The sequence below is a fragment of the Archocentrus centrarchus genome, chromosome 15 (assembly GCF_007364275.1).
Source record: "Archocentrus centrarchus isolate MPI-CPG fArcCen1 chromosome 15, fArcCen1, whole genome shotgun sequence".
Lineage (NCBI taxonomy): Eukaryota > Metazoa > Chordata > Actinopteri > Cichliformes > Cichlidae > Archocentrus > Archocentrus centrarchus.
Genome location: NC_044360.1, coordinates 18829343 through 18854560, shown reverse-complemented (window position 1 = coordinate 18854560; position 25218 = coordinate 18829343). Strand labels below are relative to the sequence as shown.

General features: G+C 42.1%; 1 protein-coding gene across 2 annotated transcripts; it reads right to left on the bottom strand.

Annotated features, from left to right (window-relative positions):
• On the bottom strand, positions 1–23444 carry LOC115792937 (vinculin-like). 2 transcript variants are annotated; one of them, XM_030747589.1, is made up of 22 exons: positions 23037–23444; positions 17342–17412; positions 16094–16244; positions 15343–15451; positions 14232–14354; positions 12340–12500; positions 10571–10661; positions 10331–10478; positions 10058–10211; positions 9582–9757; positions 8535–8725; positions 7694–7893; positions 7264–7392; positions 6985–7134; positions 6774–6882; positions 6345–6647; positions 6132–6256; positions 5681–5866; positions 4342–4518; positions 3284–3487; positions 3095–3199; positions 1–1381 (listed from the first exon to the last, which is right to left on the bottom strand). In XM_030747589.1, the coding sequence occupies exons 1-22, from the start codon at positions 23202–23204 to the stop codon at positions 1235–1237; spliced, it is 3378 nt and encodes a 1125-aa protein (XP_030603449.1). In that variant the 5' UTR covers positions 23205–23444; the 3' UTR covers positions 1–1234. The 2 variants fall into 2 exon arrangements, with proteins under 2 accessions (XP_030603449.1, XP_030603450.1); XM_030747590.1 differs by lacking the exon at positions 4342–4518.
• Positions 23445–25218: the final 1774 nt, after the last annotated feature.

Sequence of the window (25218 nt, the reverse complement as noted above, 5' to 3'; positions counted from 1 at the left end):
TGCTAGACTGACAATATTGCCTGATATATGGTAAAAAATGTTGTTCTTGTTCTCAAACTGCCGGTCTCATCTAAAAAGAAAAAAATGAAACTTCTGCTGTCAATGTGGGACTACTGAGCTCAAACAGAAATATCTAAAAAAGAAAACAAAAAAGGATGCTGACTAAATCATTGGCTTTGCTAAAAACTTCCAAACAGTTCAACTGTTATAGAGAGTGCAGTACAGTGCAGCATTACAAATAGATAAAAAAAAAAATGCAAAGCAGAGTAAAACATTCAGATTTTTTTTAAAAAAAAAGCACTCCAGGTCCTCTACAGAGAACGGTACTGTTCGTACTAACCTGGATTTTGAGTGTTTAGAAGCTCACAGTAATGTAAAACAAATCCTTTGGCATTGTTCACTGTGAAAGTTAAATACAATTAAAACGCAGAACTCAAAAGGCACATTAAAAATATGTCAGTGAAGCTCGACTTTGTAATGTCACACACACTGCTGCTGTAAAGTGAAAACCTCTGAGCTTTACTATCAACCTTCCAAAAAACATTGACAACCACATATATTTTTTCTAATCATATAATTGCTTTGAAACTGTCTCATTTGTATTCATAACAGTTTTAAATCTGAGGAACTTTAACTTCTTCAAGTATAAAAATCATTGAAGTGATGATGTAGAACTTCTGAATTTGTAGATCTTTAGTTAAGACCCTTTATTAAACGTAAACAGGAAGAAATGAGAGCTCCTCAGCTTGCCCCAATACTCCCAACTTTAGTGTCGAACTGAGTGAATAAAGCTTAAAAAAAATTTTAATAAAACAATTATTGTATATACAATAGACAATAAGAATCTCACTGAAAAAAAAACTGAATGCAAAGTAAACGTTCTCTAGAGTATTTTAGTGTCATAATTTGCTTTTCGAAAATAGAAAACATTTTCATGCAAAAAATATATACCTGAAATTTGGATAAAGTCTTGTAACACAACATACCAAAAATATATATTAAAAAACTGTCCCCGATACTGTCCAATAAATGAAACCTGCATGGTACCACATCTACGCTTCCTGGTGCACACACCCAAACTACAGTGGTGAATGGCTCAAAATCCTGCAGCTTCCTCTTGAAGTGCACATGCTTACGCTTAATGCATATGCACATTGCTACTTTACTCGAGGTTTGTGCTATTGAAGCAAAGTTTTAAAGAAAGAGCATTATTCATGTCAGTGACCAGTTATGCTTATTGGTACCAGGGGGTCTTTCGCACCCAGCGAAGGGTGAAACCCGCATCTGTGCGGATCTTGATGGAGGCTGCTTCTGCTTCTCTGACCGTCTCCTTCACGGACTGCATCAGATTCTGGGCGTTGTGGACCAACATCTCTGTGGCCTGGTGAGGGAAACGGGAAGCAGTAAAGTAACAACTGGAAGCGCTGTGAAAGATTTTGGGCATTGCATGACCGATCCACCTTAAAGTCACATTCTTTGAAATGAAGTGCCAGGCTGCCAACTCAGTCTAACAGGGATTTCAGTGTGTAGTAGACTGAGCCATAAGCCTTAAATAGAGTTATGGCATCGAAGTAGTACTTTGCTTTGGCAGATGCTGAGTTTATGCATATCAATAGAGAAAAGGGTGGAATGTGCAGGTACAGTTGTGGTCAAAACTTTACATACATACACACATAACAGGTGTGAATGTCACGGTAATTTTGGGCTCTGATTTCTTTGAAGTGTTCTTTTTCCAGGTAAGAATGATCGTACAGCATACATCTTTATTAACTTTAAAAAAAGAATTGGGTGCATAATTTTTAATTTATTTGGGATTTTTTTTCTCTAATCCACACATGGTCATACATGTATGTGTATATATACAGGATCAAATATATTTGATCAAGGTCTATTAACTTCTCATTAGTGATCACTGTTGACTACAGATCGTAGTTTCTCTTTGCCAGCATAAAAAGGAAAGCACTCATTGGATTGTCCAATAAGTGAATATCTAAGAAGAACTGTAGATATACACAAGTTGTGAAGGTCTCTTGGTGCCATTTCTAAACAACTGCAGATTCCAAGCTCATCAGTTCAAACAACTGTATATATAAGTACAAGTTATTTTGATGTGTCACCACTTTCCCAAGGTCTGAAAAAAAGACTCAAACTCTCACACTCAAATGAGAGGAAACTGATTAGGATGTTCAGGAACAACCCAGGAACCACCAACGCTCAAACCTCACGAGTTTTACATCACTGTGGATTGAGAGGGTGCCGACCAAGAGAAACACTCCTGCTCCAAAACCGACACCTTCAAGCTCGACAAGCCAAACGCCATCTGGAGAAAAGTTTTATGGTCAGACGAGACAAAAATTGAGCTCTTTGGCCACAATGACAAAAGGTATGTTGAGTAAAGGTGAGGCTTTTATTACTGATAGCACCAGGCTCTGGGACTGTTTTGCTGCCAGTGGTACATTACACAAAGAATAATGAAAGAATTACCTCCAAATTCTTCACCTCCTCCTCAGATCAACAGTTAAACAGTTGAAACGTGGACACAACTGGGTGCTCCAACAGGAAAAAGATCCCAAACACACATCAGAACTGGTTTTGGGATGGATTAAGTAGGTTAACATTAAACTTAAACAGCCCGGACCTCAACCCTTTGAAAATTTGTGGACTACGTTTAAAATCTGAGTCTGTGCCAGGAACCCAGGCCATTTAAATGAACTCCACCAATTCTACCAAGAAGAGTGGTCAAATATCCATCCAGAATTATGCCTGAAGTTCGTTGATGGCTACCAAAATCATCTGGTTGAGGTGCAACATGCTAAAGGACTTTTAACCAAATATTAGTGGGGGTGTATGTATATTTGAACCTGTACGTATAATTTTGACCCTGTGTAGGTGAGAGAAAATCCAAAAATAAATTAAAACTTGTGCGTCCAGTTTTTGCTTTTTAAAGCCAATAAAGACGTATTCTGTACCATCATACCACCCTGGAAAAACAGTTCAATGAAAATTATTAAAAGATCAAAATTACCATGACATTCATGCTCACGATGAGTGTACGTAAACTTTTGACCACAACTGTGCTTTGCTGTGTGCTTACCTGCTCTGACTCCTCTTCGCTAATGTTTGTCCGTCCCAGCATGGTGGCTTTGACAGTTGAGAGGATCTTCAGCTGAGTACTGATGGTAGGGATTCGTTCGCAGACCTTTGGAAGGAGGAACAGGTGTCAGTTGTTTTCTGTTGAAGCACTTTGTTCTCATTACGTGTTTGTGTCTACGTGAGTCCTCACCTGCAGCAGGTTTGTTCTGATGCGTCTGTCAGTGCACTGCTTGGCCACTTCTTTTGCCAGTCTCGTCACCTCGTCTGAGGCCTTGGCGATGTCCTTAGCGCACTGAATCAGTGCTCGTTTGTTCCCGCTTCCACCACGCACCAGCCGAGACATTTCTGCCATCAGCAGAGCCATCCGCTTGGCTGCAGCTATGATGTCATTACCCTGTTGAAGAATGGGAAAGAGGTAAAGGAGGAAGCAGTGACAACTGTGGGGGAAAAAAAAGCAAAACAGACATTTAATGTTTAGCAGAAGGATGCATGCAGAGTCAGTGCAAGTTTCCACATATTCTTCAACCCTCAGTGAAAAAGCTATTACATATTTTATTTGATTTTTAATCAAGGTTTTCTCCTACTCTGTGACATCAGAGCCAGCTTGAGGTTAGTACCAATGAGGTGATGTTGAAGTGATTAGTTCTAGTGGCTACAAAGCAGAAGCAGGTGACCAGAGTGTTCAAGCAGGCAGTCTAATGTCATGGCTACATCACCCAGAAGTCTTTGGGAAACTGTCATCCTTGGCTTCGCAGGTTGGCCAGACAACAAAAGTCTGACAACAGTGGTAACAGTGAGACAGAGCATCTGGCTCCTCCTTTGAACCACTAATCACGAACATAAGGGAAGGACTTGTGAAGCCAGTACCAGTTTATCCACGTGGTGCAACAATCAAACTTGACATTCCCACAGTCCTTGACCTTTTATCCAACCACAGCACGGCATCAGTATTGCTGTGTCTGAAAATAATGCAGCAGGAGTAAAACAGCAGCTGCAGCTGGTTGGAGGTTTCCATTCATAGTGGCAGATGCAGAGCTCATTGTTCAGACAGCCCCGGTGGGTGTTTCTCGTCCTGCAGGGCTTTTCTTGTGTCGTGCATTTACCTTTTTGCATGCGTGGGTGTACGTGCAGGTGTGCATGTGGGTGTGGGTATCAAACAGTACCTAAAACACTGAGAGCCTTTTACACATACTGTTTGACCCACATCTGGTTGTGTGTGTGCGCTCATGTGCATGTATGTGCGCAGACCTTGCTGGACCACTTGCGCGCCTCCTGGTGGAGAGACTGGGCAGCTGCCAGAATGGGTTGATTGACAGGCTGGTTGGATGGCATCATCAGCAGTTCTGGCTCATAGTCATCCTCACCATCAGTAAACTCATCGTCATCATCTACCTCCCTCTCCTCTACTGCCTCCTCATCCTCAGGCTGGGCCGGGCAGGTGGGGGTTTGTTGGTGGTGGATGGTGGATTGATGGGGATGGGAAGGAAAGGGGGGAGGCAAAAGGGGTGGGAGGAGGAGGAAAAAAAAGGAGGAATGTGGAGAAGAAGGGGGGAGTAGAAAGCCAGGGATGGCAGGAGGGAAGGAAGCATGGGAGAAGGAGGCATTTAGTATAGTATGAGAAGCACTGGGTGGAAGAATAAAGGACAGGAGATTTACAGGAGGAGGGAGGAGCATTTTCAAGCAAGGTGAAGGTGCAGGGACAGGGGAGGTGAAACCACACACATTGGCACAGAACATTTAGATGGGGAAAAAAAGGAAAGAGGAGCTGGTTTGGGAAGGCAGCAGATGGAGGATGTGCCTTACTCTGAGGCAGTGGCTGAGTTGAGAGTTTATAACCTATTTGCATAATCAAACAAGGTCTAGTACTGTGCTGGCAAACTGAGTGTGACCCAGCACCAGAGGTGTTTGGATGTTTGTAGATAGTTTTTAAAGACACACAAAACATCTGTGGAAAAACTGCTAGCTGCGCTATTAAGTGGAAAATGGTTATCAGCTCCACAAAGATAGCGAGAGGGCATTATTCCTGGTTATTTATAGGGATTAGTTGTTCATATGTACACTTCTTTCACACACAGACACACAAACACAGAACACTGACAGCAACAGAGATAAGAGGAAAGAGGAAGTAGATAATGTCTGCTGTGAATGGAGTGTGTTTCTAGACTGTAGATTTGAGGATCGGTTTCTCACTGCATATGACACTTCATCTCGTACTCACTTTGTGCATGTTAAGTGTGCATGTGTACACCATAAACAACCGCACATGCTGACACTTTAAACAGATGACAGTTTCCAGTTTCCCTCTGAAATTGGAATCAAGCAACTGATTTCCATATTTCAGGATTGACATCATTTCAGGAATTTCAGAAATCCACATATGACACTTTTTTTCTTTAGACAACTGCCTCATAGCCAGCAGAGCAAAAATGAAAAATTAGACTATATCTTTTGATCATAGCTGGATAACAGAAACATAAACAGTGTTTGACCTATGTATCATTACACATCAGACATCACGATTTTAAAATTATACACAGATGTAGAATATGCAAACTGCACATTTCTGTGTGTGTTTGTGTGAACTGACCTTGCTTGACCACTTGCGCGCCTCATCGTGCAGCTGCCTGGCTGCCACCATCATGGGCTCGCTGAGCACCTCTCCAGCTTTCTGCTCGGGGAACTCCTCATCCTTTTCTTCTGGAGGAGGGGGCCGAGGAGGAGGCACTTCCCCCTCTGGCAAGGGAGGTTTGGGTGGTGCCTGCTCATCACTTACCTGGAAATACGGAAGCATGTAGTTCATAATAATTCATACAGGTTATTCCTTCAATGTACTTCAGAATTGTGAAGGACCTGTTTCAGAAAGTTTGTTAACCCCACATGAAGGCAATTCTTAATGACGCCCTGTATCGTATCCTAAATTTATACAGTCAATATCAATAGCCTATGTCCTTAAAAACACTGAAATCCCACTTAGTTTAACAGTTTAATGGTTTACTGTGGAAATAAAGTGTGTTGTGTCTGATTTGAATGTGCTTTACATGGAGCTGGTCCAGGTCAGGAGGTGGAGGAGGGAAGTCTGGCTCCTGAGGCTGGAAGGCTTCTCTAACTTTTCCGACTGCAGCCAGGATCCTCAGACATGAGTCCAAGTAGGCTTTTTGCAGAGCTGTGGAACAAACAGAGAAAAGAAAGTGAATAAACCCATGTCATTCTTTATCATACATTATTTTTTTAAAAATGCGTTTGTCCTATACCTTTATCTTGTATGTTCCCCGCCACCGCCTTGGCATCCATCACCATAGGTGAGATGGTGTGCGAGAGGATGTCTGAGGCGTGTTTCACAGTGTCTCTGAATCGTGGGTCTTCAGAGTTCTCAACTTCCCTCTTAGCCACCAACAGGACCCGATTGGCTCTCCTTGCTATGCTTGTTGCCCCGGCAACAAGCATTTGGGGCTGAACATTCGCCATGGCAACTCTGCACTTGTCGATGTCTTTCTTTATCGCCTCCTCAGAAGCATCTAACAGAGATTTGGTGTCGATAGCTTCATCCACGAGACCTAGGAAAACACACAGATAAGCACGCCTTTGTAAATCCCGTCACATGTGCAGCAAGGCAGTGCAACACAGCAACTACTTCACAGGTGAATTTAAGGTAACGCGTAAAATGCTGAGAAAATCCACACCGGTGAGTCTCTCCACATTGTCGATCCACTGGTTTTTCATGGTGTCAAAGTGCTCATACGCCGCTTTGTTCCCAGGATTCTTCAACAAGATCCGAGCAGCAGAAGTCACCTGGACATTCAAAACACATGTCACGCTCAGATCGAGTATAACACCTACATATTTCATCTCTGTATCATGCAAATCAGGAGCAAACAAATCAAACAGAAGCACCTGTGGTGTGAGCTCCCTGGCATGTTTCACAGCAGCATGTATTCCCTCTACTGTAGTCTTATTGGCTGTTCCCACAGCAGCAGCCTTCTCTGCGGTTGCCCCCAGCCGACCTGCGTGGGTCTCAAAGTTCCCTGCACGCTCTTCGAAAACCTTTGACAAACATTAGCGGCACTTTGGTCAAAGTACAGACATAATCAACCTCCCACACCGTACAGCTGAACCACTCTATTAGTGGTGAATGGGATGGATTATTGGAACCATGTTTGGCACATTACTGACCTCCTCTCTGTTTGGCGCATCAGGCGGTGCGGTTGCAGCCACAGCCAGCAGTTTGACAGGGGTGGTGGTGTCACTGAAAACGTCAGACACCTCCTGGGTCATCACCTCCTGCATGCGCTGCCTCAGGTCCTGGTTGAAGAAGAGACTGTCGTATAAATCCACAAGGTGGAGCTCTACACCAATACTTTCAATAAAATCAACATTGCTAATTCTAACACCGTGCATCCTCAGTCCCCATGTCTGCACTTTTCAATCAAACATCAAACATTCTAGCCATTATGTGTTTTCCCTTTTTCACCATTTTTAGTCTGATACATTTTGTGTATTTGGAAACTTGGTGATTTTAAGTTTATAATATAATGAATGACAGGGGAGGCTGAGATGCAGCATTCATTTATTTATAGACTAAATGTGAATGTTTGTGAGATACCTTGAGGGTGTCCTGGAGCTGCGCAGCTGTAGCTCGCGCATGAGGAGCCTCGGCCTCTCCCTTGCCAGCCATATCTGCCAAGGATGTCATCAGAGCCTCTGTTCGGTCGCAGCGCCCAATCATATCCTGACGATATGGGCCTAACAGGCCTCCTGCCAACCTCCTCCCTTCCCCAACCATTCCTCTGATTGCTGCCTGACCTAGAGAGTAGCACAGGAGTCACACTCTAGATACATCAGTTACAAAGCGAGAGAGGTGATTGTGATTCAAATGTCATTCTCGTAATATAGAGAGGAGACTGCTATATTTTGCAGTAAATGCTGACCTTATTTACTTTCTAGGATGTTACTAATAATGATATGTTTGGTTATGTCCTCTAAGAAAGCTTTGCAGATACCTGTGTTCCACTGCAGCCTCTCACACTCTGCTCCCATATGGAAGCATGAGACAAAATAGGAAGCAATCAAATGACAAAGCAGGAAGACAGAATAAGAAAGCTATAATAACAATACAAGAGTTCCTGAATGACTAAACAAGTCAAGTTAGTCATGTAGTGATTCATGCACAAAATGCATCATTGTGGACATTTAAGGAAACGGCACAGTAATTTCTGTGGCACAGAAATGACGTTTCCTGTCTGAGACATTTTACACTGAGTTACCTCACTGACCACAAACACCTAACATCCCCTTATAGCAATAGTCAGGTGCTGTGTGGCTGCTTTCACAATCCATCCATCATCCACAGAAACACACAAAATACGTTGGAAGGTCAGAGTGTTTATTTTTGAGCCAAACTACTGCATCATCTCTCCCTAAAGCTGTCATCCAACACTGCTTACCTACTCCTCTGTCGTCCACTCCGGGGTTGTTCACCCAACGGAGCGCCTGCTCCATCTTGCCCTCCAAGGTTACGGCAGGCTTGGCTGGCCTCATGTTGGCTACAGCGCGGTTGGTTTTAGACTGCAAGGTCAGCAGCGCAGCCCCAATCTGCTTTGCCAGTGCACGGGCCTCAGGACTGTCACCTTTACCCCTGAGACAGTAACAAATCGAAAGAGATGACGTGATAGGTAAAAAAGGCATAAAAGACTTAATACGGACTTCAAAGCCATGAATTAAAGCCTCAGTACACCCCCGTTAGATGCCACAGAAAAAGAGAAATATCACTTTTCAAGGCTAATATTACTTTTTATATATATATATATATATATGTAATAGATGGAGTAAGTAATGCAGTAGAAATAAAAAGAAAACATTTCTATTAATGGTTAATGAAGAATTTCTTTATCTGGCCTTGTACAGACAGTTTTTACAGGTTACTGTTATACAGGGATGATATATCTCTGCTAAGCCATATATTATAAAGTAGTATCTGTTACAGTTAAACAAATCCTCGCAAAGCCACATTTTCTACCTTTTTACTTCTAAAGATCAGATCAGCATGGATTGGAGCTGTGACTGTGTCATTTGGTCAGAGATTGAAAATTCTTTTATTTCCTCTTTATGGCTGATAAATGCACCGGACGTTCATTACAGATAATAAGTCCCTAACAGCTAACTCATCTAGCCATCACTAAACTAACTACAGACTCATTTCAACCATTGAAGTCTGTTGTTAAGTGGCATTTCCCTTTAAATCATACCCAGTTTTACCACTCCAAATAAACACCATGACCCCACGACACTGTATTCAAACAGTTTAAAACCTTATTGCAGGACTGATGCCCAACATTGATAGGCAACAGCATATTTTCCAGGTGGGTATAATATGCCACCTATTGGTGGCATGGGGTTGCAGTTTGAGCCTATAAAAAGAGTGTCTAAGTATTACATATATATTTCACAATGGATCTGTCATCAAGCATGAGTCATGGGAGGGGAAAGCATACTGCCTGCGTAGCTCCACGAGCCTGGCGGTGAGTCCTGCAATCTCACTTATGGAACGCAGGATGTCATCCCTCTCTTTGTGGTCTTCACATAGATCTGCGATGCGTTTGGCCTCTGCTAGGAGCGCTCTGATGTTCTCCTCGCCTTCGGGACCGGCATGAGGATCAGCCAGCCATGCCTGAACACGCACATGCAGAATGACATATGAAATAAGTATACATCTTTACACACATATCCCACATAAGAGCTTCTAGGATGAGAATCGGGCATTTAATAGTGAAGATTTTACCCTGTGGGATCTCTGGATTACTTATCAAACCCTCATTTGACACTTGGAATATTTACACAGTAATAAATCTGATGGAAGTATTAACTGAAACACCTGCTTGGAAAAGCATTAGAAGAAGTCAAATTTAATAAAAGCAGTTCACTGGTTAGCATGGCTCATTCTGATATTAGTGCATTAGTTGTATCTGACCTGTGCAGCATCCAGCCTCCTGGCAATGGCCTGCTTGGCATTGATTAGAGCCTCCAGTCTGCGAGCAGCACTGTCCACTTTGCCAAATAACAAGTCTAAGCCCTGCGAGCACTGGCCTGCACGCTGCACACATCCCGGGGTCGGGCCTTGGCCTCTGTTAGAATCGACGAACACACTCAGCCGAGGGGTGACAACAAAATACATGACTCAAACACATAAAGGAAACAGGATGGAAAACTGTTTAACTCACACGCACTTGTAGAAAAACCTCACCTGGCTCGTAGATCTGTGACCTGGTCTGTCATTTGTCCCAGAGCCTTAGTGGTTGCCAGTATGTCTTTCCTCTCCTTCCCAGCACACAGCTCTCCCACCTTACCAGCTTCATCGAGTATTACGCGGAGGGCCACCTCTCCGGCTTCTCCTGGAAACAACAGCCCGCCACAGCATGAGATTCATGTTTGATTGGGTGTTTCAACTGAAGGCACAATGGATAAGAAACAAATAAACAGCCACCTGGTTGTCCGTGAGGGTCTTTGAGCCAGCCTTTAGCTTGTGCCATCTTTGACTCAATCAAAGCCAGAGATCTCTTCAGGGCCTCCATATCCTGAAGTAAAGAGAAAAGAAAAGTTTTTATTTAGCTTTGTCATAACAGCAGTTGGCATTAAATAAAAATATATCATTTTCCATTACAGAAAAAAATAATCTGTGAGTTCTCTATAAATAGTGACAGTTTTACTGATGATTTGATGACATAACTCATATCTTTACTTAAACTTGGGCACATCTAAATCTGTTGGCAGTATTTAAAGGTTCAGGATGGTGTATAAGACTAGAAAAAATAAACTTCAGAGCCTGTGTTCACTGTAATCAGGAACAATATCACCAGGAGTGTACCCTTTTGATTTTTGTTTAAGAGAATATTCTAACTGTGAGGCTTTAAGTGGTTGTTCTGGTGTAAAGCTGGGCTGTTTGGTTCTCATGTGCAAGTTCAATACAGAAATTTATATTTCTAAAATTGGCTCATGTAAAACTTACATTTTGCATGATTTATCCACGAATAAATGGACACTGGCCTGCAGGCTGTGCTGTCTTAAAAGTGGGCACCGACAACCCACAATTGTTTATATTAATCAATTAAGTAATATTACATGATTACATTTGCCATCATTTGCAACACAAATGATGCTAAAATGTCTCAGACTCTTTCAGCGCTTCAACCAAGAAGGGACAAAAACTGTTTTTTTCCAGCTCAGAGAAGAATGAAGCACTTAAGTGGAACCGTTCAATACAGCCCATCTATTATGGATGCGTCTGGACACCAACCAGCTTATTTCTATAATTCATGACCCGAGAGGACGGCAGTCATCGTGTGCCAGCGGTTTCCCTCGCAAACTGACAGTAAGTGCTTATCACAGCTCATACACAGCAGTACACGCACAAACAGACAGATCATTATCAGAGGAGGCTGTGTGCAGAGAAACATGCAGAGTTACAGGTTAGACGAGTGAAACAGAGCTAAACTTGGCCTAAAATGATCTCAATGCACAATTTCTAACCGATGCCCCAAAATACTCTTTCCAAGCATGTATATGCAGCCAAAAACAGTCTTATTGTGCTACAATGGCAGATCTAGTAGAATAAACATGAGAAACACATGAGAGAAAATACCATGATTGAAGACAGGTCGAACTTATCGGTAAAAATGAATAATCAAGCTGAAAACTTTTATCTGTTTCAGGCCCTTTGACTCAAATGGACGCCTGGAGACAAACAGATGCACATATAACAATAAAGTGATGAAGTATGTGTACCGTACATCACACATCAGCCAACAGTCAGTGGACTGACACACAAAACACCTACCGTCAAATATCGGCATGACAGATAATAATAATAATAATGTAAGCATGGGGACATACTGTGTCTCCTTATCTCTCACGCACACATACACGCTTGCATGCTGGAAACTGCTGATGGGGAGAGAAACAGGCTTACCTTCTACAGGGAGGAAAAGAATGGAGGAGGAAGGTACAGAAAGGAAAGGAAAAAAGGAAAAACCAGGAGTTATACTAGCGAGCAAAAAGAAAAGTGGAGACAGAAAGTGAAGAGCGAATTTTTTTTTTTTTTTTAAAGAGATGCAACTCAGTGAGGCCGTGTGTATGCAAGCAGGCACTCCAGCCAAATCTGATTTTGGAATGTGAGAATTTTTTGTAAGTTTTCTTTTGAGGTTTGGGGAATAAAATGAGGAAAATCAGAGTCTTCAAACGCAGTACAGGCCATACCTTATTGGCCCAGGCGTCTTCATCCCACGTGGTGAGCTGCAGGACTCTTATGATCTCGTTAATTTCAGCGCTCATCTTTTCAAACGTGAACCTTCGGTTCCTCTCTGCCTCCTCAATGCCAGCACCTCGACTGCTCTTCGTTGCGACAAAAATTTTTATAGCTGAGGAAAGAAATATGAATATTTATGATTATGGTCATACAGGAGAATATATTCAACTAAATAAGAAATGCTCATTTAAGCTACAAAAGGCCATTCTGGTAAATAGTAGGGAGTGACCAATTTCAAAAAACAGAAGCTTTCATCACTTAAAATAGAGCTACTTTTAAATTACCTTTTTGGTAGCAACAACATAGGCACATGCTTGGACTTATGGCAATTAATTTAGCATTCACACACTTTTTAAGCATCTTTATATATATATATATGTCTACCAACTTTTAAAGAAATATCAAGTACCAAGTTTTGAGGTTGAAAAATTAAGTTGATGCAAAAATCCCAAACTTGCAGTTTCTCTGATGGTCACTTGCTGCTGGTTCTAAAAGCAGGTGTAGACCTATAGACCTGCATGTTAAAATGAACACTTTTATAGCAGAATTAAACATGTTTCATGTTCATTTTCTTAGGTAAGCTCATTTGTTTTAAGTCTGTTTTTCACTATCCAGTGTTACCACAAAAAAATGTGTAGTTTGGAAAGTTAACTGATCGTCCCCTACGTCCACCCTCTTGTCCCAGTATGTAAAAAACAAGGTAAGAATGCAATGGATACATTTCAAAACGGTAGTCCAAAAACCAGTGAGTGATGTCACGGTGGTTACATCCACTTCAGCATGTACTACAGGGACAAAAGCACTAGATTACCTATGTATTAAACCTACAGGAATTGCTCAGCCATGGAAACCTATGCCATGAAGCTCCCAGCATATAGTTTTGGTGCTGATGTTAATGCTAGTAGAGGTCTGGACCTCAGCAGAGGGTTTTTCAACTTTCACCCACTCTGCACCCCAGCACTCAGTGACTCTGCTCTGTAACCATACATGGTCTGCCACTTTGTGGCTGAGTTGCTGCGGTTCATTCCACTTTGCAATAATACCACTTACAGCTGATCGTGGAATATCTAGAAGGAAAGAAATTTCACAAACTGACTTGATGCAAAGGTAGCATCCTATTAGAGTGCCACGCTTGAATTCAGTGAGCTCTTTAGAACAATTCATTCTTTCATAAATGTTTGTAAGAGTAGACTGCATGGCTGAGTGTGTTATTTTATACTGAAATGTCTGTGGCATTGAGACTGAAAACCCCTGAATTAATGATTACGAGGTGCAGCCCAATACTTTTGTCCATATAGTATATAGAGGTAACAGTCTGAAAAGAGCTGGGGACGAATTGGCTCTTTAGCTACTAAATTCTCCTCCACATTGGTCATTGTTTAATATGTGATTTTATTTCACTGAAAACAGCTGCTGGCTGGGACTTACTAAAAGAGCAATGAGGTTGAACCAAAGCAGTAAATCTGTGGCAGTAAAACCAAAGCTATAAGCTGAAATGTGCTGCATACTAAAGAACTCCAGAGAGTCAGGCGATAATTATCTGTGCATTCATCAGTATGAGCAATATTTTTTAGGTGTGCAATGTTCAAACTTTTATGACACTCTAGCCACAGTGAGCATGCAAGTTTGAACGTATTCAAGTAGCTGAAACGGTGTTTCTCCTCTTCTCTGCTGGTTGGTGCAGAGTATAAGACATGCCAGTAGAGCTGCTAGTAGCCGACGTATGCGTGCAGTCGCACTCACATCCCCATCCCCAGCATTTAATGACTGTAATTATCTGTGTTGCTATAACAACTCTTGGATGCTCAATGACCTGCACTGTCGTTAGCCCACACATGCACACCTGAGATAAGAACGGGCAGCAGCTCTTTGATAGTGTTCATGGAGCTGACTAGCATCTGTCTGTGCTCTTGGTGTGTCAGCTCCTGCTGCCTCTCCTCGATCATCTTTGACATTTTGGTCATCCCTGTGAACAGAGGGGACAAAATGTAGAAAATGTTAGTGACTTTGGTTTTGGCACTGTTTAAAGTATGCTTGAACAATTAAATGTTGCTAACTGTGCAGCTCCTACACAAACATTACAACTTCATGAGCAACTGATTTCAACACAATAAAGGCATCAGTCAAGTGGGAGAAAACCTTGGCATCAGATTTCCTCCAGCTCATTAAGCCACATGGCACTGACAACACTATTGACCTGTTGCATATGATAAATAACCTGTTTATGGTTCCCCTGTCAGTGAAAAGACTCTGATCCTTAATCAAAGCATTTCAGTGTCAGAAGAGCACTCGGCGGTTAATTTAGTTGGCAGGTAGATCTTTAAACTAAAGAATCATGTAAAACAAATGTTGGTTGTACCATTTTCTGCTTAATGAAGCAATTAAATCCAAAAAGGCATGTGCACTTATAACAATTCTGTACAAATTATCTAGAAAACAGTAATGGTTCTACATTTTTATCACTATAACTTCTATTTTATAATCAGTGAATCTGATGGTTATTGCCTTGGCTAATCATCCAAAAAAATTGTAGATTTAATTTTTTCCCAACCTCAACAAATGTCTTCAAATTTCTTGCATTTTCTGACAGACAATCTTTAAAGCAGATATTTTATGTTGTTGATTTACTGGAATAGATTTTTGCACTTTGAAGACTTCTTTTGTTTACTTTCATGTTAAGCCAAAAAAAAAAAAAACCCACATTTTATTTTCTCATCTAGGGTTTGTTGGCGCCAGTTCCTCCCTCTCCCCCCTACTCTAAAATATACTTTTGTTAATTAAAATGAGTAAAGATGCATATTTTTCAATAAATTTTGAATCCGGATACTTATTTTTAAATCAACTTCTATGAAACTTTACCCCTAAAGTGACATTTTAAGAACAACATGGAGTCTCTCTCACAGAGTAGCAGGTATAAAACTTGTTTATGCTTTTTAATAAAAGCTCCTGCTGACCTGGTCCGAGGTTCTTGGTATAAGTGATGAGGTCTTCCATGGTCTCCACCACTTCAGCTACTGTCAGATACTCTAGGATACCTTTACACACTCGGATTATCTTACGTACCTATGACACAACGTAGACACAGTCATAAGCAGATGCAGGTATAAAACGAAAGCATGGTGGGGATTTTAAAGCCAAATTTTTTTCATGAGGAACTTTTTTTTAAGCCCAGATGAAGTTACTTAGTTGTTTGTGTACTGCAACAAGGTGGGGGCTTGTGTTTGTGTGTGTGCGCGTGCGTGTACAGTCTTGTGATGTACATCTTGTGACTGTGAGAAGCTGCTCTTAAAAAAAATGAGGTTAGTGATGGCGCGTATAATCGCGTGCCCAGTGTGATTCCACTTATTGAGCTGCCATTGAAGAATCACACAACAAGAATGCACACACACACACACACACACACACACACACACACACACACACACACACACACACACACACACACACACACACACACACACACACACACACACACACACACAAGCCCACCAAACTCACACACGCCCTGAGTTATGACAGAGGGAAGTCATTTGATCTCAGTGATTAGATCTGGGTGCATTTGAGACTCCATTACAGCTCTAAGCTGAGTTCCTTCTTCCTCTGTACAGCTATAAAAAGCGTTACTTCCATGAAAGATGCCACACCTCTGAAGTAAGAGTGATTCTGAGGATACACACAAATACAAGGAGGCACACACACACACACCTCTGCCTCATCAAAGGTAAGGAGCAGGTCGGATGTTCCAGACAGTATCCCCCTGGATCCGTCGATCAGGTAATCTCGTGCAGGAACAGAGTACGGATCTGCTTTCAGCATCTGAGCCGCTTGGACGAGCTTAGAGCATGAGTTCTCCACCCTGAAGGCACACAGCAGGCTTAGGACTCATACTCAACACATAAACTGATCAGACAGTCAAGCTGTTAATCACACCTCAGACCTGAGAGACACCAAGGAAAGCCAAACCAACACACACAGCTAAGATGTTGCCCACACAGTTGGTTGTGTACTTTGAGCTTTTCACTGTTTATTCTGCACTTGAAGGTTTGTCTCTTCCACGTGAGAATCTAAACATGAGAAGGCCTTCTTATAAAACCTGTGGGGATTTGAGAGGTGTGGAAATTGGTTCAAATTATGTAATCGTCAATTCAAAGTTTGCAATCCACAAACTTTCTTAAATAAAAAACTTTAAATTAAATTTTATTAGCAATCCCAAATTTCTACTTTAGAGATTAGTGATTAGAAATTAGTCTGAAGAAGGCAATGGATTTTTCAGAGCATTCAAATAAAGCCCGGTCCCTTCTCTTTCTGACCCTCATTGGTTAGGGTATCAATGGCTGCTGGTTCATCTATATTTAGGCAGGTTCACATTCCCACATGCCCCCTCCTAAGCCCTGTGAGTGAGATTTATGGTTTAGTGTCCCATGTATGTGTGAGCGAGCAGTGAGAGTGGTATGTGAATATGATTGAGGTCTGTTTAAACGAAGATGAAAAACTATTTAAAAAAAACAAGCAATGAAAAACAGGGAAATGAGGCAGAGACAAGCAGATGATATTACCAGAAATGTTGAATACGCATGCACACAAGTGCAGAACATACAGGCAAGCAAAAACAGCAAAATGCCTGAGTCCCAGATCTGCTGAGTAGCAGCTCTCAGCCGGCACCCAGAGTTCATGTCAGCGCTTTGGATGCAAGCTGGAAAACAGCAAACAGCTTCTCAGCAGTCTGGATGCTGGAGCCGGATGGTCACCCGGGTCTGGACTCAGAAGTAGCTCTTTGTTGCAGCTGGGAACAGAGCCACGTTTCCTAACATTAAATGGCCTGGAATCCTCTTTTTAACAAGTTCTCTGTCTGTCTGCTCAGATAAAATGGATTTGTTCCCCATAAGTTTGTCCCCGGATATTTCTGTGAGTGAGAGCGAGGAGCAGCGACAGAAACACAGAGTGCAGACTCACTTAATGAACGCAGGAGGCATGTCTCTCTTCATCACCTGGTCCTCTGTGGTTTGAACGGTTTCCTTCCCCACCTGCAACACACACACACACACACACACACACACACACACACACACACACACACACACACACACACACACACAAATTATCAGCTCCTGCAATACAGGAAGCAGTATTCAAGTAAGCACTATTAATAGCATGATGGGTGAATGAGTATGTATCAATTCACACCTATTTCAACCATGCATGCATGTCATATCTTTGCTTGAGGGGAAGCAGCTCACTCTCAGGATGATTTTCTGTTCTGTTTTTCTACATGGAGGCAGAAAAATGTTTAATGTTGCTCTTCAAAAGCTCTTTGAATCTTCAGATCAAGGCTCTATACATGGAGACAAGCTGGGGAGCTGCAGTGCTGACTTGCTATTCATTAGTAAAATTTTACCAGTGCAGTCATTTATAATAATTTTCCAGAACAGCTTATTTTGAAGATCTGGTAAGGGCAAATGTGTGCTGTTCTGAATGTAACTCACACTAAAAACTGCTTTTTCAGTGCCCTCAAATCAGCATCATCTCTTCTCTTTAAGAACTGTGTTGATAGTTTTAAATCCATCCATCCATCCATCCATCCATCCATCCATCCATCCTCTTCAGATGTTCAGATGGTTGAAAAGTCTTATGGCTGTGAAATACTGGCTCTCACACAGAAAACTTGCACTGACCCATCCAGGAAGACACACGCTTAAGATGCAATTACAGTGAGATGATGACATCAGTCTCCTGCTGCTGCATCAGTGAAATTTGCTTAATAGAGTTTCTGGCTCCAGAGAATCAGGAAGCAGCCATCACACAGAAGGCATCTGAGCGCCAACCAGTCTCCTCATCACATCATGTGATGTTGCTTTAATGACATTTATGCTTGCTAAAGGGATTTTAATATTTTTGCAACACACTCCATTTTTGGTCAGTGCATAACTCTATTATTATTATTATTCATAATAATAATATTCTGTGAACTGTTGAAACAATAAATCTAATTTCAAAGAAATAACATTAAAAAAGTTTCTGCATCCTAAAAAACTGCTCAAAATTTTAAGTAGAGCTGCCCTAAAAAGTATTTAAACAAAACTTATAAACTCTAAAATTAAAATAAAGAAAATCACCAAAAACTATCAATTCACAGTCCATTAAAAATGGGATCACCAAGTATGCAACAGATAAAGAGAAGAAGAGCAGAAACCATTCATAAGATCATAAGAGTAAGCTTAATTATTAAAGAACATGCACAGAGCATCTGCAGCCTCTGGTAACACGTTATTTTGGGATAAGTCAAAGTCTTTTTTTTCTAGTCACACTGTAAACTGTATGCAGTCATTTCTGGTGGAAACTAAAACAATTATTCATGTGATAGAAGTGGATCTTTGAGCAGAATAAATATAAGCATTTTTCCCCAGGAGAAAAGTAGGGTCTTAGAGTTTCTTCTACCAGAGTCTGAACATTAAACTCACAGAGCACATGTGGGATCCAGAGGAGAAAAAAATGTCAGCTTGTAGATGTGCTGGTGTCGATGAACTGAAACTGAAACTCTAGTGACCATTGTCAGATGAATATCTAACATGTTACCATTTGAAACACGACAAACATCTTTGAGGTATGTCTTCAGTTCTCCTGTTTTTCAACAAAATTGCACAAATCTGCTTGGTGGAGATGTAGAACATGGCAAAAAAAAAAAAAGGACATTAAATTTTGGTGTGAACCCTGATCGGTGTCTTTGGTCTTGGCAGAGGTTGCCTTTGCAGTTGTAATATGTAATATTTTATAACTCTAAAATGTGAGGAATGCAGCTCTCCAAGTCGAGCACATCCTCCTGATTAAACCCTCCAGATAAACTCAAAGGCTGCCATCAGGTGACTGATCAAAGCGCCACGGAGAGCTGAAGAGTTTCCTGTAAGCAGCAACACTTGGTATTGATTATTCAGTACATTATTAATGCACAGTTGAGAGGTTTGCTGAAAGTGTGATGTGTATATGTGCGTGTGTGTGGTTGTGGTTGTACATCCAGCAAGGTGTGACTACTTCAGCAGGAAATGCAGTCACAGACTTGCTCTATAGATTCAGAGGCAGTAGCTCTGCTGAGGATACGGCTGATATTTCTGTCCAATCTGTGGATGACGGCTGAGCTCTCCTCCCTGCCAGTAATGATTAACAATTATTTCAGAGAACATCTTGGTGGCCTGGGATTCACAGACTGTGGCCACATGATTTCATGCTGTTGCATGCCATCTGTCCTCTGTCGCCTCTCTTTTTAGCTCAGTTTTGGTCTCCACTGGGAAATATCTGATTCATTAGCTTCTGTTGGATTTCATATGTTAACCAGACCTTTAATGACTGTGTCAGCTGTTTGGTGCTGGGCTGGTAGTTTATTGTGTGAGTGACATTTTTCATAAAAAAAACAAAACAAAACAAAAGTTGATCAAAAGTTTCTTTTTGTTTTATTGAAACTGAAAGATGTTAAAACTAAAGTAATTTGTCAAACATATTTTTAGTTGACTAAAATAAAAATAAAAACTATATTTTAAAAAAAGGTGCATATGTGGACTGTGTCAGTTTTTTTGTACTAAGGTACTTAAACTGTTCTCCTGACAAACCCATCCTAAAACTATCATTGAAACTAATAAAAAATTTTATTTAGTTTCAAAACTAAATAAAAATTAAAATTTAATTTATCATCCAAATGTATAATTACTCTGGAGGATTTATCACTGTGGCGCTCCTCCTATTGTGCATGCATTTCATTGATTTGTATTAACATCAATTTCAAATTTATCAACTGTATGACATTCATGTTACAGTTCTGCCACATCCATGAGTAGATTTAAGGCACCCCAAGAAGCAGAGGGCGTGTGTGGACACATAGCCAGAAGACTTATCCTGGGTCTGCCAGAGAACAAGATGAGATGGCTCATATTTAGAGCCGGCTGAGAACAGTTTGTGTGTGTATAGGGGGGAGGAGGTGGGAGGGCAGAGCATGATGCTTGGCAGGGTCTGGTCTGAAGAGGCCAGAAACACTTTCTCTCCCTTACAGTGTCCAACAAATGTGGATATTTTCTCCATCCCTTTCATTTATGAAAAATTCTGCATCTTTCTTCAGCCTCTCTCCTCTCTCTGCCTCCTCTCCCTCTCTGTCTTACTCTGCTCGCTTCCATCAGTGTGTGGTTACTTCACTCAACAGTAAATCTATTTATTCCTTCCTCCCCCTCCCCCAAACATACTCAGGGTCTATGCTGAGTCCTTGAGGAGCAGACACCTCACAAGCTCCACCGAGGCAGCTCTGTCATCAGCAGAACTTCAGCGAGCTCGCACTTTTCGACAACAACACCAGCCGCATCTTTCACATCTTTTAGTCAGATCTGCAGCAACCCACGCACGACTTCTGATGAATTGAGACTGACACCATCTTTGTGCGCGCACACATGCGTGTGTGTGTGTGTGTATGTGTATCTGTATCTCAGTGACCTAGATTTTAAGTACCCCCCACAGCCAGCCCACTGTGGCCGGTGTTAACAGTGAAACTGTATCAGTGTGCAGCGGGACTATCGTGGTGATGGTGGCATGTTGCTGTATATCGTGTTGTATCTTAGTTCAAATTGCACAAGTGTAGAAGTGATTCACCTTTCTAAAATAAAGCTTATGTCTGTCTGTTTGAGCTTTGGCTGTCTATTACATCCAATTAAGTTTATCTACCCAGCAACCAGCTACTGCTCATTTTAGAAGCTCCGTTCTGAAGCACTCTTTGTGCTCGCTTTCAACACAATCTTGTCACCCACTTCATAGCTCTCGTTCCTCTGTCAGTGGAGCAATCATCTTGTTTGAGAGTACAACAACTCTCAAAACTTACATCTCCATAAATACACCACTATATAATAGGAAGCAAGGAAAGATACAGGCTTTATGACTTTTGGTTAATCCTTTTTTTATGCCTCCATCCTATCAACATTTCCTCTGTCTGGCACCTTTTCACCCCTCTCTGTGCTCAGCCCTGATGACTCCATGTAGCCTCACAACTCCATCTGAGACCCATCAACAAGCCTGAGGCTGCTATTAGCCTCCTTCTGCTCGCTGTCTGCATGGATCAACTGAATGGATCAACAAGGACAAGCAGAGATGGAGGAGTGTGCCTAGTAGCAATGGGACATTAAGGACTCAATCTGCTTAGAGGGCATTGCATAAAGAGGGGGTTGATTATGATATGGCGCAGTGTTTGAGTTCAAACCAAACAGCCCAGGTCATTATCGGTTAATGAGATATTTATCAACATGATCTTGTGTGTCCTTGCACAGGAAAGTATGGACTGCTATTCTAGAACCACTAGAATCACTCATTAGTTATTTCACTGAGGGCAATACTTCACATAATACTAAAGCACTAATTGTGCAACCTATCCCACCATCAATTTCAAGTTTTGTCTCAAAATCTTTGCAAAAACTTTCAGAGTAGGCAGATCATAATTGGCATTGTGTATTTGTATGTGTGTGTGTGTGTGTTTTTTAAGTTTAGGAGCAATTATTCAAATTTAGTGTGTAGTTTCTATTTAAAACATGACTGGAGAAGCACTTCTCAGGCGATTTCCTTCAGCAATAACAAAAAAAAACCAAAAAAAAAAAACCCTTCAAAGTCATCAGTAGACCCAGCCTACCACAGTTTTGGCACAAATGAACATAAAACCAGCTTCCTCTCTGTAAGAAGTCCTCCTGTCTGCTGTTATTTTCTCTTAAGTGAGTGAAGCCAGGTCGCCCTTGCGTCAATAAAAACGTCCGGGATCAGCATTAATGATGTGGCCCCTATTGATTTTTTCCAGGCAGTGCGTACAGAGGGGACATCAGTGTCTGACTGAAGCTTAGCTCTCTAAAAAGATCGACCAATTAGATTCCCCAGGACAGAGAAGAAAGGCAGCGGTGGTGAAAGTGAAAAGTGGAGGGTCAAAGAAGTTGGGAAAAGAATGAACAAAGAGAGGAACAAAGGAGTGAGGGAAGGTGGGAGTCTGATAAATGACCAGAATTTATTTCTTGTCTGTACGGAGTTTATTACAACGAATGACTGAGTTTCATAAACTGCAAAGTCTGCAATAATCTAGCTCCGGCTGATCAAGCTGAGAGCACGGAACCTGCAGTACACGTCCTCCTATGGAACAGCAGGGCACTGAGAGAGAGAGAGAGAAAGAGAGGCATGCTTTTAATTTAATGGCCACTCATTTCTTCCGCCCTACAAACTTCATTGATCTCAGCTGCCATCTGATTACAAATCTCAGCAAACTTTGATATGCTGCGTGTGCACAGACGCGCATCGAGGCGCACAAGAACTGCTGCAGGAGAGCCCGTTAAACACGCATGAGCGTCAGCTGGGTGTATGACACCTTTATGTCATTTTAATGGCGAGCAAAGACCAAGCAGGGATTCGGCTCCATGAACGCAGAAGCCACAGTGGGAATGAATCGTTGTTGACATATGTGTAGTGTAGGGCTATTCTAATGATTTCTGACACATTAAACAGACGCGACAGCCCGCTGTCAGCCCGTTGCACCAGCCAGTCTCCAGAAATGTCGGTTTCTCAGGGCTGAAAGTTTGAGTGCTAAATGTCACTTCATGCAGGCACTTTGCCATTGAGCTTATAGTGAACTGACGCCCTGATTCAAACTTACCCGTACAAGATTGCTGACAGCCGCTTGCACAGCGGCCACCGGCACCGTCAGATCCGGGATGGCTTTACCGTCTACCTCCCCCTCTTCGTGCATAATGACCAGGTGAGAGATCTGCTGGGCCACTGGCTCCAGGATACTCTCGATGGTTTTGGTGTGAAACACCGGCATCGTGGATGACTTTTACCGCAGCCCCGACAGAAGAAGAAAGAAAGGCGGCTGGTCGCTCCAGCACTGATTATCTCCCTTATCTGTTCTCCCTCCCTCTCCTCTCCTCTCCTCTCCTCTCCTCTCCTCCTCACCGACAGGAGAACAAATACCAAGTTGTTAGTCCAGCCCCTGAGAGGAAACCCTCTCCTCCCGGTGTGCAGCGTCTCCTCTGTAGAGAACCTCGGTAAAGCCTGGACTCAGACGGTCGGTGTCCTCCGGTGGGAGCGACCCAAATCGTGACAGAAGGAATCACCGCCCTTTGTCCAATCACAGCGAAGGAATACAGCTGCCAAGCTGGTTGGTGTTGGTGCGCACTGACGCCTTCCCTACACATACACACACACACACACACACACCAAGTGAGAGCTCTTCCCAAATGACGTCATGCATGCCAGTAGCCCCCAAAAGGAAAGTGTTGGGGCAACTTAATGGGACGCTATTATGATTTTAAGATAAGGGAGAAGAGGTGGTTGGAGAGGGCGTGCAATATCCACAAGAAAAGGTTGTAAACATAATGTGCTGTGACTCCCTGCAGCCTCATAAAGGTCAGCTTCACATCTGTGAAAGCGTAAGGGACACAAAGGGAACAGGTTCAGGTGCACCACAGCAAGTAGGCTGTAATGCAGAGGAAAAATGTTGGTGGTGTTGTTTTATGAAGCTTCAAACCTACATCTGACATATGATCTCTGTCCATTAAAAGGTGGGTCAGAAGTTCATGTCTCCAGGCCTCAATGTGCAGGTCTAAATAAAGACCAAGGATTCAGCTTGCTGCAGTCTGGAGCTGAAAGGAGTCTCAAAGATTACAGCACAGCACCCCCATACACTGTTTCTCTACTTCTGGACTTTGACACTGAAGCTAGGCTACATGACAACCCAACTGACAATACCCATTAATGTAGTTTACACCTGCAGTTGTGTGGTTTCTCTCTTTCTTTTTCTGAGTGTGTTTATGATTGCTGGTATGTTGTCCCTGCTCCTCATAATTGGATCTCTTTTAGGAAAACTGGAGAGCCCTGCAGCAAAAACGGCAGTATTTATAACCCTGAGACCCCATATTAACCAAAGAGCTTGCGGCAGAGAGACTCTGAGTGTGCGTGTGTGTGTGGACAAGAGGCTGGTATCCAAATCAGACTGGACTCTGGCTAGAAATGACCCTGTAAATGTACTCTCCTCTTCTCATCTTAGGAATTGTCCTTAAAGAGGAGTAAGAGTTGTGCTCACTGCATCTCAAAACCATATATGGATTGAGGCAGAGTAGGGGATGCAATAAAGTAAACTGGTGTCTATGAGTAATTGAGGAGGAGTAGGACAGTCTCTGATTGGCTCCAGTAGGCCTGCTGTGAATTATCTGTATATGTGGACTTGTCCAAACAGACCTGGATAGAAAACATTGCAGGAGGTTGCTTGGAGATGCTTTAAAGCTTGTCAGAAATGACACAGTGACCAGCTGGATGTTGTGGTTGTTTGCAGCAACATTGTGTATTCTGATGCATTCATTGGAATTAATCTGCTTGTCATGGCTGAAGCAGTGATGCTTAGTGTTCCCTTGAAATGTTTCTTTTTGAGGGGTGGTTATTGTGGTATGTGGTGTTAGAGAGAGAAGTGTGAGTCATGCTGTATATCTGAGAAGATGTGACGCTTAGCCTTCTCCACTGTGCAGCAGAACCATGTTTAGAAGAGATGCCTTTACCCGCGCATGCATGTGAACATAAGCCACAGTTTCTTACAGTATCACTACAATATAGAGTGCTGAGCAAAAGTCTTGAGTCACCCTTCATTTCTTTATGTTTTGCTAGGAAAATGAGAAATAGGTGCAGCCATTATTTGAAACATGTGCAAACATACATGGAAATGCCATATAGTTCAAGCCAAAAACAGAGTTTGTACAATTCTAAAGAGCATGAAAGTGAATATTTGGTATTTATTCTTCAACACAGCCTGAACTCTCTTTGGCAGCTTTCTTGTCATTTATTTA